Raw genomic sequence first — 14183 nt, 5'->3', positions numbered from 1 at the left:
TATTTAATAAAATATTTCAAACATATTCTCATTCAATCGTAAAATTAATGGATCCAATTATTTGCTTCAATCACGAAAATAACAGTATCAATTACAGAATGAATTGGAAATTAAAACTACCTTTGATTAAAAACTTTACTTCTTCGGCACTTTCAATTAATTTTGTTATTCGTTCAATAAAAATGTAACTGATTTTTACCGCAAAATCTAATTACATTTTTTAATGAGATAATAAGTTATTTATTGTATTATTATTTATTTATTAATAATAGTTTTATCTTTAGATGAAATAGTTTTCGTGTAATTTTCATACGACTTACCGTTCGTTTATGATTTTTTTTTTGGATTTTCCTTTGGATTTGAGCCAAAATTTAATAATTCTAGTTTTATCTTTAGATGAAATAGTTTTCTTGTAATTTTCATACGACTTACCTTTCGTTTATGCTTTTTTTCAATTGTAATTATAGTTGGATTTTCCTTTGGATTTGAGCCAAAATTTAATAATTCTAGTATGTATAGAGAAACTAATTATTTCAGAACAAATTTGAATACAGATAATTAATATATAAATTAAAAACGTAAAACTTTTCCTTCAATTTCTTAGCTGACTTTATTTTTAATTTGATTAAAAAAAATTGAATTTTATTTTATTGACAGTTGTAGAAACAGATTTAACACAGCAAAATTATTTTTTAAAGTAGATAATTAAGAACACTTAAGTTTGAGATTGTTTTTCGTACTGTAGTATCTTTTTACAAAAAACAGTACCTGATATTATTGAAGGTTATTTTTGCATTTTTCTTACACTATACACCCATGAAAAAATCGTGAACGGCGCACGTCTCAAAACGATCCGTTCATGAAATTGATAGACATGCACGATCTAACTTTTAATACCAAACAAAAGCTATGACGACCCAGGTTCGAATCTCGTATCGGACATTTTTTTATTTTTTAAGTTGATTTCTTTTTATTGAATAAAGGTAGTTGTTTACAAAATGTCGTAATGTACTAAATTTCTTACATAACTTTATAACAAAAAAAAAATTTAGTTTAGACAATGTTTTATAAAAAAAACGTCTGCCTCCAAGTAATTTTATTTAAAGGTACTCATTATTTACCAGAAATTGCCTATATTTCCATGTAGTTGTCGCAGCCTTCGCCATTTAAAATACAAATTAATTCTGACTCGCTTAATGTGTGTTTCTGAAAACATGCAATACGATATTCTTTAAAACCAGGACATGTGCCTACCCAGCAAAAACTAGGTAACCACATCTCATTACAATTGACATTACCTGGAGTAAATCTGTCATTACACGTTGCATTACATTGCGGTGAGTTATAATCACTAACTTGTAATGACAACAATAAATACTTCTCGGTAATTTTCGAATTTTTATTCTCAAATTTTTGGGCTGTTGTAGTTAATATAATTATTCACATAATCGAGCACTTACATAAAAAATCAAAAAGAATATGTAATGTAACGGTAATTCTGAAGATTCTTCCGTTAAGAATTTTTTATCACAAATATTTCATAATAATTGTGTTTAATGACATTATCATATTATGTTTTAAATAAATGCTTTCTTATACACACAAAATAATATTATAATTTTTGAGCTAACAATGAATTTTTGTTACAGAAAATTTTTAAGTTCAACAAAATTTTTGTTGATATAACAAAATGTTTGTTGATATAACAAAACTAGTTGCTAAAGTGACTAAAATCGTAATTGTATTTACAAATTACGTTGTTAGCTCAAATTTAAACATAATTTTAATTGTATTGACAATCAAATTAATTGATATTTTTTGTGTGTACCTCATTGACATTACACTTCCAAAATGCGCTTAAACTAAATTTCAAATGCCATTTGCCTTATAAAAAAAGAGACTTAAAATCCACTTTTAGTAGATTTCGAACCTTATGTGAATTGGCTATTGGATATATTGTATCGTAATTCACGAATCCAACTACCTTAAACAACCTACATTTATTTCTATTTTAAGTGTGAAATTAATTTGAGTGTAATTTCATATAGATTATTTATTAGAATTTTTGTTTATTTATACAATATTCGTTTCTGTTCAAGTAGTTCTCCTATTACAGCACCACTCGCCATATTTTGATCCATTGTAATCGGCGATAGAAATCAATATTTTCGAGATTTGGTTGCCTGAGACAATAAGTGGCTATTTTGCAAGCTTTGGTGTATCTACGAATAAGTCATTACATATTATGTGATTGTATGCTTTAAATGCACTACTTATTTTATGGCCGAAAGTATGCCTGGAGAGAAGTACTTTCCTCCTAGGACATGCGTATGTAAATGTAATCCGAAGCGATGCCAAATAATAAGTGGTTATTAATTTTTAAATAGGCTTACCTACAAGATTACCGGGTAATGAGAGTTTTTGCTGGGTATATAATGTATTGTTGATTCTCGCTCTTGTAAATTGCAAATATTGCGGTCACTAGCTCCATACATATTTCCATTGAGCTGTAGAACTTCACATCGCGCTCTAAATATCCACATTATGTTTTCCATAGAGTTTTGATCGTTTATGTATGCATGTCCTCTAGAAAAGTCCAGTTTTTTATAGAGCCGGTCACTACTTTGCTTTTTATACCCTAAACCACATAGTGGTCAGGGTATAATAAGTTTGATCGGCCAAAAAATGTGCCTACCAGAAATATTGATTTTAGACCCCATAAAATATACCCAGCAAAAACTCTCATTACCCGGTAATCTTGTAGGTAAGCCTATTTAAAAATTAATAACCACTTATTATTTGGCATCGCTTCGGATTACATTTACATACGCATGTCCTAGGAGAAAAGTACTTCTCCCCAGGCATACTTTCGGCCATAAAATAAGTAGTGCATTTAAAGCATATAATCACCTAATATGTAATGACTTATTCGTAGATACACCAAAGCTAGCAAAATAGCCACTTATTGTCTCAGGAAACCAAATCTCGAAAATATTGATTTCTATCGCCGATTACAATGGATCAAAGTATGGCGAGCGGTGCTGTAATAGGAGAACTACTTGAATAGAAATAGAATATTTATAAATAAACAAAAAATCTAATAAATAATCTAAATAAGATTACACTCAAAATAATGTCGCACTTAAAATAGAAATAAATGTAGGTTGTTTAAGGGAGTTGGATTCGTGAATTACGTTATAATATATCCAATAGCCAGTTCACATAAGGTTCGAAATCTACTAAAAGTGGATTTTAAGTCTCTATTTTATAAGGCAAATGGCATTTGAAATTTAGTTTAAGCGCATTTTGGAAGTGTAATGTCAATGAGGTATAAGAAAGCATTTATTTAAAACATAATATGATAATGTCATTAAACATTATGTTGAAATTATCATGAAATATTTGTAATAAAAAATTCTTAACGGAAAAATTTTCAGAATTACCGTTACATTACATATTCTTTTTGATTTTTTATGTAAGTGCTCGAATAATTATATTAACTACAACTGCCTAAAAATTTGAGAATAACAATTCGAAAATTACCGAGAAGTATTTATTTTTGTCATTACAAGTTAGTCATTATAACTCGCCGCAATGTAATGCAACGTGTAATGACAGCTTTACTCCCGGTAATGTCAATTGTAATGAGATGTGGTTACCTAGTTTTTACTGGGTATACCGATCGACTCAGAATCACCTCCTGAGTCGATCTAGCGCTTGGTGTCCGTTCGTCCGTCCATCTGTCCATGTATTTGTTGTTCACAGGATTCCGGTCGCAATTATTAACCGATTTTGATGAAATTTGGTACAGGGAGTTTTTTGGGCACAAGGACGAACGCTATTGAATTTGGAAGAAATCGGATCAAATTTAGATATAGGTCCCATATATATGTATCACCTGATTTCGACAAATGGGGTCACGTTGCATTTTTTTTCAAACGGATGCATCCAAATCGGTTCAGATTTAGATATAGCTCTCATATATATGTATCGACCGATTTTCCCAAATTTGGCCACAAAACCCTTATTTATCAACCGATCTTACTCAAAGTTGGCTAAATGTAATCTTCCATTGCACTAACTATATGTGCAAAAAATCATCGAAATCGATTCAGATTTAGCTATAGCTCCCATATATATGTACCGCCCGATTTTTCTAAATTTGTCCATAAAACCCTTATTTATCAACCGATCTTACTCAAAGTTGGCTAAATGTAATCTTCTATAGCACTACCTATATGTGCAAAAAATCATCGAAAACGGTTCAGATTTAGATATAGCTCCCATATATATGTATAGCCCGATTTTCCCAAATTTCGCCATAGAACCCTTATTTATTAACCGATCTTACTCAAAGTTGGCTAGATCCAGTCCCCTATAGTACTAACGGTATGGGCAAAATATAATCGAAATCGGTTCAGATGTAGATATAGCTCCCATATATATATCGCCCGATTTTGAAAAATTCGCCCCTAATAACCTTATTTTTGACCATAGAGGCCTCATTTTTTAACTGATCTTACTCAAATTTTGCACAAGGTAACCTTTTGTGGTATTAATCAAACCCGCAAAATATTATGCAAATTGGTTCAGATTTAGATATAGCTTCCATATATATGCATCGCTCTATTTTCCCAAATTTGACCATAGTACTCTTATTTATTAACCAATGTTACTCAAATTTCAAATTTTGATGTACTAGCCGGTCGTATTCATACGTACTTGTAGCTCTTACATAAGAATATTGCTCGATTTTTACAAATTTGGATTTATTACCCACACTAATTGAACGATTTTCTCTTTTTTAATAATGGGCTCAATATTAGTGGCATACTAGAAGTAGGGGCTATTCCCAATATGTAGGGTTTTTCTAATATTTAGCGTCTTGTAGCGACGTAGGGCCGCAGTTTAGGGACATTTTCACTCAACACAATTTGTAATAATTTTTACATTTTGGTGGCTCTAGAGGAGGAAATTAGAAGCCGGAAAGGCTTGATCTTTAACAATGTGTGTTAACAAGAGTTACCACTCGTGCCAAAAAATCTAGCAAAAAAATTACCACAAATCTACCAAACAAATATTTCTATAGAATTTATTGTCAAAACTTTATTACTGTAGAAAATTTTGTCAATATTTCTATAGAATTTATTTTTTTCAAAATATTATTTCTATAAAAATTTTTTTCAAAACTTTATTTCTATGGAATTTTTTCTCAAAATTTTACTTCTATAGAATTTATTGTCAAAATTTTATTTCTAAAGAAAAATTTCTAGCAAAAATTTGTTTATAGAAACTTTTTCCAAAATTTTATTTTTATAGAGATTTAACAAAAAAGATTACTAATTTGGGTAGAATTCTACCAACTGTGGCAACCGTGGTGGTAATACAAAATTATATTCTAAGTCATATACGTTGCATATTCATGTTTGATAATAAAGTACTTAGAACCATTTTTGTTTTGTATTTTTTTAAAATTAAACGAAAAATATTGTAGGGAAAATTGTATATTGTAACTTTTTTGTCCTTGTAGGGTAAACATTGACTATGAGCTATACTCAGATTGAGACAAAGCACTCATAAACATGTGCCCCTTAATTTTCTTAAATATGCAACTGCGGTTTATCTCCCAGACCTATAGCAATGTTACCCCACAAATGTTTATGATTACTAATTCAGTAAGGGTGGTTTAGGGTATGATATAGTCGGCCCTGCCCGACTTTCTGCTTTACTTACTTGTTTATAATATTATTGTGAATTTTTTTTAATTTTATTGAGACTAATAGATCATTGAAAAAATCATTCAATTGTTCACCTATTGGTTGTGGTCCTGGCCACCGAATATTAAGAGATGATGCCATGTTCTTTAATTTTTTCGCCCAAAAGAGATTCTGATTGAATATCATTTCAGTTAAAATTTTTGGTAGTCGCCTTTCAGTAGTGCACAATTATTCTTTGAATATATTTAAGATGCAGTCTAAGGGTGTATAAGTAACTCTCCTCTGCTGCCGTCTCTAGCACCAGAGCGTAATTTGATGTGTTTTTGAGAAGTTTCAAAATTTTCTTTAAGAAAAATCTTTGCAGCTTGTCGACTTCATCAAAATAGGCAAAGCCTCAAACCTGTGCCGAATAACTTTGTATCGATCTACATATGGCAAAAAACACTTTCCATTTCATATTTAAATGTACATGCGGATTATTCATAATGGATTCCCATGATGTATTCAGGGCATTTTTAGCTTGCATATTCCTTTTTGCTAAATGCTTAATGAAACTAAGTTTTGGTGTGAAAACCACACCTAAATAGTTATATTCTTTCACGAAATCGAAATAAAAACGCAGCAATTAAAGTTTTCGCAGTTGGTTTAATTAGGCGAAAGGGTTAAGTTAAAGTAAATTAAAATCCAACGAGTTGAATTATATGTAGTTAAATTTCTTAAATTAATCTAGATTTGCTAAAAATAAATTATTTATTACACAAATAAGTTATATCAAATGAAATAGATTTAATTTACTTGATTTAATTTAATATAACTTAATTTATTAAACAAATTATACGAATTTAACTAAAATTATATAAAATTAAAATCAATATAAAATAAATAGATATGAAGGCTATGAAAATTCATTTTAGCCGGTGTCAAAAACGCTATCCGGCATTTTTCATCTTTCTTCAACGTTTTTATCCAAATACACTCATATGTAATTGTAACAATATGCGAAAAAATCATTAATTTTGGCGTAAAATAAGTCTACATTGATGTCAGGCGATCATAAAAAACAAATTAACATTTATACTAAGCAGGAAAAATTAATTAAGTAAACAAAAATTAAAATTAATTAAAAATTCATGCAAGTTAAATTAACATTTTAAAATGTTTAAATTAAAATACAGACAGTATTGACGAGTAAAATATTTTAAATTAAATTAAATAAATTTAAAATAAAGGGATTTGTATTTATAGGAAAAGATGATGTTAAATGCAAAACGATTCTGTTTGGAAAATGAAACTCTCATATGCTTCCTCAATTAACATCTTAGATAAGATCTAAATAAAACAACTTCCCCCGCCAGATCACTACTAGAGGAAAATGGGCTTTCGCCAGTGTTGAAAAATGTATAGTTTAATATGTAGCTAAGTAGGTCATTTATTTGTTTTTGGTTCTTCGAGTCGGAAATAATATTAGTTGCTATTTGTATTTAAAGAAATTGTGTTCTCCTTTTAACAATTTACCAATTGTATCCAAAAAATTCTAAAAAATTTTAAAAGTTGGTCAAAATATAGCCAAAATAAAATGTTATATTTCGAAAATTCAAAATAAATTTTCAGAATCGAAATTACCATAAAATTAAATATTTTATCGAACTTAAAATTATATTGAAAAAGGAGAAGATATTATTAGGATTAAACTGTTTTTATTTAGTGCTAGTGTTTCATATTTTCTTCCAATAGAAAATTAACACAGAAAAAAATATGAAGAAAATTTTACCAAAAATTTAATCCAGTTTCAAACAATACTGAATTAAAAATTTAATTTATTCAACAAATTTGTTAATTGAAACTAAAATCAAGCACATAAATTTGTTGTATCAATTAAATTTTTAATTGGATCAATTAATTTTTTGATTTACTTTGGTGATTGATGCTATCTTTTCTGTGATTGAAGACATTTCAAATAAAAATTAATTGCATCAATTAATTTCGTGATTGAAGACAAAAAATATTTTTTTGTGGGCAAATTAATTATATATTTTTGTATATAAGTAACACCATTATTTGTTTATCATCTTTGCAGTTGCTCTATCTAATGGTAAAGAAATCCATTTGGATCCCCATCGTAAACCCATTTTAAATAATGCAGGTATTTTTTCCCGCAACACTAATGGTGTCTGGCGTATTGTATGTACCCATGAGACCACTTTTGAAGAGCACAATACCATGACAGCCAGAGAAATATGCTCTTTGCTAGGATTTAGGGGCTACAATTTTTACAATACGACTATACCCAAGATATATGATCATATTATACCGATTAGTCCCGATATGGAAATGGCCCCAAGAGTAACAAATGAGGGATTACCGAATAGGTTCAAGCAGACCCACAATATTTTCACTACAACTACAAATTCGGAAAGGAAAATGCGGATTGAACAAAGTTCAGAACCCTGTATGGGTCTTTATGTCGAATGCATAGCCAAATCGAATAGAACCGAGCCAATTAAAGTCTTAAGTGTCGGTATACGAAAGCCTTCGGATGGTAAGCCATTGCAAAGCTTGAAACCGGCCATTGGTACCCATCACAGGCCCAATGTTTATGTGACACCCGAAGTACCAACCCTGCTAGTGAATAAGAAGGATGAAATTATGGACAAATTGGATAAACTGATAGATTCGAAAAAGAACAAAAGCATGCTCATAGATCAACAGTTACACGACGCCATAGAAGATCTCCATTGGCCTTGGCTCGTTGACATATATGCCAATGGCAATTTGTGGTGTTTGGGGGTTTTGATGGATAAGCACTGGGTAATGGTACATGAGTCATGTAACAATGCCATAAGGTAGGTCTCTGCCTTTTATTTCTCTAAGAGTTTAGATGAAAGTTGGTGAATGTTTCCATTTCTATTACAGGATAAATTTAGATTATGTGTCAGCTTTATTTGGAGGAGGCAAATCGAAAGACATTGCCCACAAGAGTAGTCATGAGGAAATTAGACGCATCGATTGCATGGAAGTTATACCGAATAGCGATGTCTTAATGCTGCATTTAGATAAACCAGTCCGTTTCTCGCACTTTATATTGCCGACATTTGTACCAGAAAAGTAAGTAAGCAGCATTGTATTTCCATTTCAGAGCTTCGAATCCATCTGTACAGAAACATAGGATGGTGTTGGTTGTTAGTTTGTTAATCCGTTTGTAACACATCGAAATATCGGCTCATGTTGCGATATAGCCTCCAAAATTTTTGCAAAATAATTGTTTTTTATAAAGAGATAGTGAGAGAGAGAGAGAGAGAGAGAGAGCGGAGAAAGGACGAATTAACAATGCAGAATTGGAGACTTGGGGATTTGGAGGGAAATTTCCTTAAATTGGGTTTTTTTTTTAGAAATCGCTTTAGTATAATAAGTCGGGTTTACAATAATGAATTATGTTTACAAGATTAAATCATTTTTTTCTACATTATTATAAACAAGTATATACGGTAGTAAGTTCGGCCGGGCCGAATCTTAAATACCCACCACCATGAATCAAATATAATAGTTTCCTTTGAAAATTTCAGGGGGGTTTGATGGTAGATATTTTCCCAAGCAGATCAGTTCAACCAGTATGCTTCCCGAAGATATATGTAAAGATTTTATCTATGAAGACTAGACCAGATTCTGGATTTATAAGAACCATTTTCTGTTTGAGTTTTAGGAGTTAAATCGGGAGATCGGCCTAATGGGGGCTATGCCAAAAACATGGAGGGATACACACAATATTCAGCACATCTAATTGTAGTTCTAGAATCTAGACCCCAAATTGGAGGGCCGGTTTATAAGGGGGTTATATATACCAATACATAATATATTCGCCACACGTCTTTATAATTCCAGAATACCTCTAGATTTCCAATTTCAGGCACATTAGATAAAAAAACTACTGATTATAGAAGCCCAAGAAGTAAAATCGGAAAATCGGTTCGATACTCATCATTTTCGGCACACCTCTTTATGGTTCTAGAATACAGCTAGATTTCCAATTTCAGACAAAGTCGATAAAAACTACAGATTCTAGAATCCCAAAGGGTAAAATCGGGAGATCGGTCTATATGGGGGATATATCAAAACATGGTCGGATAACCATCATTTACGACACATCTCTTTATGGTCCTCGAATACCTCTAGATTTCCAATTTCAGGCAAATTGGATAAAAACTACGGTTTATATAATCCCAAGACCCCAAATCGGGCGATCGGTTTATATGGGAGCTATATCAAAGCCTGAACCGATATAGCCCATCTTCGAACTTGACCTGCGTGCAGACAAAAGACGATTCTGTGCCAAATTTCAGGACGATAGCTAGCTCCTTTATTGAAGACTGTAGCGTGATTACAACAGACAGCCGGCCCGACGGACAGACGGACATGCTTATGTTATATCTATCGCCTTAGAATTTCTTCCTGATCAAGAATATATCTGTGGCTTGGCGCTAAAAGGGCCAATGTCAATATTTTGCTGTAGAATGAAAAGATTTATACTGTGGACATTTAACCCTACCATCTACCAAACGATGGGAAGAAAATCATCTTCTATATGCAACGTATGGAATGAAACAGTGACTGCTGTAGTTAAAGTAGTTTTTGTTAGAACATTCAAGTTAAATTATCTCAAAACTGAATATTTTGACATTGGCCCTTTTAGCACCAAGCCACAGATATATACTTTATTAGTCGAAAATCGATATTTCGGTGTGTTACAAATGGAATGACAAACTTATTATACCCCGTCACCATTCTATGGTGGTGGGTATAAAAAAGCACAGCGAATCGTAAAATTAAAAATTAAAAAAAAAAAAAAATAATAATAAACAAAAAACAATAGGATGCAAATGGAGCATTCGGCCTAGAAACACAAGATTTTATTATGGGGGCCCAAACGCTAATTTATAACTTTACTCAGCTAGACATTTTTCTACAATTCTGAATTCATTTCGTAAGGACTGGGGACTAAATGTTGTCCCCTCATCAGTGTTCATCACTGATTTGAAAATATATCCCAAAATATGAAAATGATGAAGGTGGTTTCACCTTCATATTGGTCTACTGCCATATTTTATGAATTGAGTATTTAGAAGTAAATATTCGTTCATACAAAAATGTTGACGGAATTGCCATTTTCATTTATCGAGCATTTGGGAAACGATCACCACTCTTTCGGTTTTGTGTTAAGAAACCTTGATTTTATTGCAGGCCGCAAACTGGTATGACAAAAAATTTTTATATTTTTTAATTTTTAAATTAAATCAGAGCCTATTACGTTATTGTTTCATAAAAACGTGTCATAAATTTATTGGGAATTTTTGTTAGGAATTTTAATTAAATTTTGGGATTTTTGGGGGCGAAAGCGTCCGAATTTGGGGACAAGAGCCAGAAAAATAATCGCAACACCAGTTGAAGGGCCTGCTTGCCAACAATGAAAGTCAAAATTAGATTGAAACCGCAGGACCCAACGAAGAGATGCTCGTGTTGTGAGGCAAATCTCCACATTTCGGACATTCATTTTGAATTGCTGGGTTCAGAAGTTACAGAGAGTATTAAGAAAACAAGAGGACGAAAATTTCTCTTCTACAAAAATAACAAATGTCAACCGTATAGATGTCGCACAATGCCTGCAGCTTTGGTATAACCGACGTTGCGGTCGAAGCGCTGTTTTGATAAATTCTTTATTAAGGCATCGGTAGTTCTATTTTCAAATTGTCTGCCAAAAAAATTTAATAAAATGAAAAGATTTATATAAAAGAACATTTGTTTCTACAAAGTAGATTCTAAATCATATTTTTCTTACGTTTCATAAGGCCGGCAGAGAACTGAACTGGGTGACGCCGACGTAAACTGTATGATATTTGAGAGAAGCGCCGACAAAAACTGCATGACATTAGATAAATTTCCTCATGACTGCCACCTACTGTCGCAGTTTCGCTTGACAGTTTCGTTCTCTTGTTTCCTTAATACTCTCTGGAAGTTAGGCATCCAGATTGCCAGATTGGGTCAGTAGGTCTCGCTTGAACCCTAAATGGGTGTCACATATACTGTTTATTATTATTACTCATCTATTACTTTAGATCAGAGCTTCCCAAATGGGGGGCGCAGCGTCATTTTTGGTTGAGCAGGTTTTGTATCATTAAATTTGTTAAAACAACACTAATTGTTAAGTTCAACAAAACATCAATAATATATTACAAAAGAGCATACCAGTCATGAGAAAATAATAGAAGTTACATGCAATTCTACAACGAAATTGATACATTTTTTGGGGGGCGCGAAGCATATTGGCTCTGCTTTAGATATACAAACAAATGTGTCTACTTTATATCAGACAACATCAGTGGGTTGCAGTAACAAATTGTGTCAGTTACTTTCTGATAGTACTGGTCCCAGGTACTATCTACGACTATAATTCTGTTGGTCAAAATGATATGATATGTTTTTGGTTAAAAAGGGGTCACAACAGATTATTTGTCCAGGAGAACCTAAACCACCAAACTGTCACCATTATTCCTAATTTTGTAAGTGTATTGACAAATCTAATTTTTATTTATTTATTTTTTCCTAGACTAAATCTAGAAGAAAAACACCAATGTATTGCAGTTTTACATGAAAATGAACATGGGCGTATTAGAACTGTGTCTGTTGCAGAGGAAAGGAATACGGATATATGTCGGGCGAATGCTATGACCTGCTATCGACTGATTGAAAAGATGCCCCCAGTAAAACTTTTAAGAGAATCTGAGGTTAGCTCAGAGGATTTAATTAATGTCTCCGGAGAGATTACATTACGGGACTATGATGACCTTCAAGAAACTCAAGCAATCTCAATATTTACCAGTTGTTCGCAGTTCGGAATCAGACATTCGAATGGAAGTGACTTTGAACCCACAGACCAAGGAATAACCGTCTGTCGCAGCAATGATTCGGGTTGGTATCCAAATGCCCTATTTTCGTACAACAACAGTAACTGTCAAAGCTTTAAGCAACACTTCGCCGTTAGAACATTGGAGGATGCCTATAATGGAATACAGAATATAATCGGTTAGTTGGGACAATTGTTTCTTGTTGCAAGGATGGGATGTATTAACATTTATAGTTTTGAACATTGGATTGCAGATAGCCCTCAGTGCAAAATAACCTTTGATGAGCCACCTTGTGCTACTTTACGATGCCCTTTGGGCCTGTGTCTCAATGCTACCCAAATTTGTGATGGTACATCTGATTGTCATGATGGCAGTGATGAAAACTCGGAGAATTGTAAACAATTAAGGAACGGTAAGATACACACAAAAAAAATTTTTTCTGATTCAATCACCAAATTAATTGATCCAATTAATTTTTTAATTGAAATGTCTTCAATCACGAAAATGATAGTATCAATCACAGTTTTAATTGGGCATAGAAAAAATTCTTGATTAAAAAATTAATCGATTTTTTCAGCAAATTTCAATTAATTTTTTAATTGATTCAATTAAAAATTTAATTGATGTTGATTGCAAAACTCAATTAATTTATCAATTAAAAAAGATAACTATTTTTAATTACTTTCTGAATTGGCTTAGAGTTTTTTTAAAAATTAAAAAAAAAATCAGCACTTTTTTTAACCCTTTCACTACCGATGTCCGCTTTGAAGGACATTCGAAAAAGACACCAAATTCTATTTTTCCACTTAGTTTTGATTTATTTCTCGATGTTATTTTAAAGTAATCTAAATAACCTATAAATATTTTCCATATTGGTGAGATCCAAAATACATTTTTGTAAACTTCTTTAGAAATAAACGAAAAATACGTAAATTTGAGACAATTTTTCTACTGTATGTTTCTAGTAAATGGACATTCATACCAAAACTATAGCTGACACTTTTTCGGGTTCTTTTTTGTATTTTTGCTCACACTTTGAAGGACATTATAGGCCAAATAGCGCTTATTTTCGTAAGGCCACTTGGTCACAATTCAAGAATCAAATTTTCAAAACAAGCTCATATAGCTCTTGAAGTATTTGAAGTAGGTTTTCAAAATGGCAATTTTTGTTCTACATGCTGTTAGTTAAAGTAAAAGCAGAAGAAAAATCAAAGTTTTTAACATTAGGTTTATTTCGGTAGTGAAAGGGAATTAGTCTTCCGAATTTGATTAAAAAGTTAATTGTATCAATTAATTTTTTAATTAAAAATTTAAAAAATTTCAATCATTGAATTAATTAACTTAATGTTTCTATCATGATTAAAAAGTTAATTGTATCAATTAATTTATTAATTGAAAAAATTTTCAACTTCAATTAACTTTTTAATTGGAAATATTTTGGTGATATTTTTTTCTGTGTATTTGTATACGTAAAATTTTTGTTTCCTAGAATCATGTACCTGAAACACAAATTTAAAAAAAAGGACTTGTGTTAAATTTAAAATTTGTTACATTAGATTTTAGTTTTGTG

General features: G+C 31.5%; 1 protein-coding gene across 2 annotated transcripts in view; it reads left to right on the top strand.

The window, feature by feature from the left end:
* Positions 1–14183, top strand: part of ndl (serine protease nudel) — a 52816-nt gene that overhangs the window by 26262 nt on the left and 12371 nt on the right. For both annotated transcript variants that reach the window (XM_075304540.1, XM_075304539.1), the window contains 4 exons: positions 7795–8560; positions 8631–8822; positions 12316–12791; positions 12867–13025. In XM_075304540.1, the coding sequence (XP_075160655.1) occupies positions 7795–8560; positions 8631–8822; positions 12316–12791; positions 12867–13025 (1593 nt within the window). The remainder of the gene's footprint in view (positions 1–7794; positions 8561–8630; positions 8823–12315; positions 12792–12866; positions 13026–14183) is intronic.

Source organism: Haematobia irritans, chromosome 4 (assembly GCF_050003625.1).
Source record: "Haematobia irritans isolate KBUSLIRL chromosome 4, ASM5000362v1, whole genome shotgun sequence".
In the NCBI taxonomy this organism is placed as follows: domain Eukaryota; kingdom Metazoa; phylum Arthropoda; class Insecta; order Diptera; family Muscidae; genus Haematobia; species Haematobia irritans.
The sequence above is the reverse complement of the archived record's forward strand: the minus strand, read 5'-3'. Positions and strand labels throughout refer to the sequence as shown.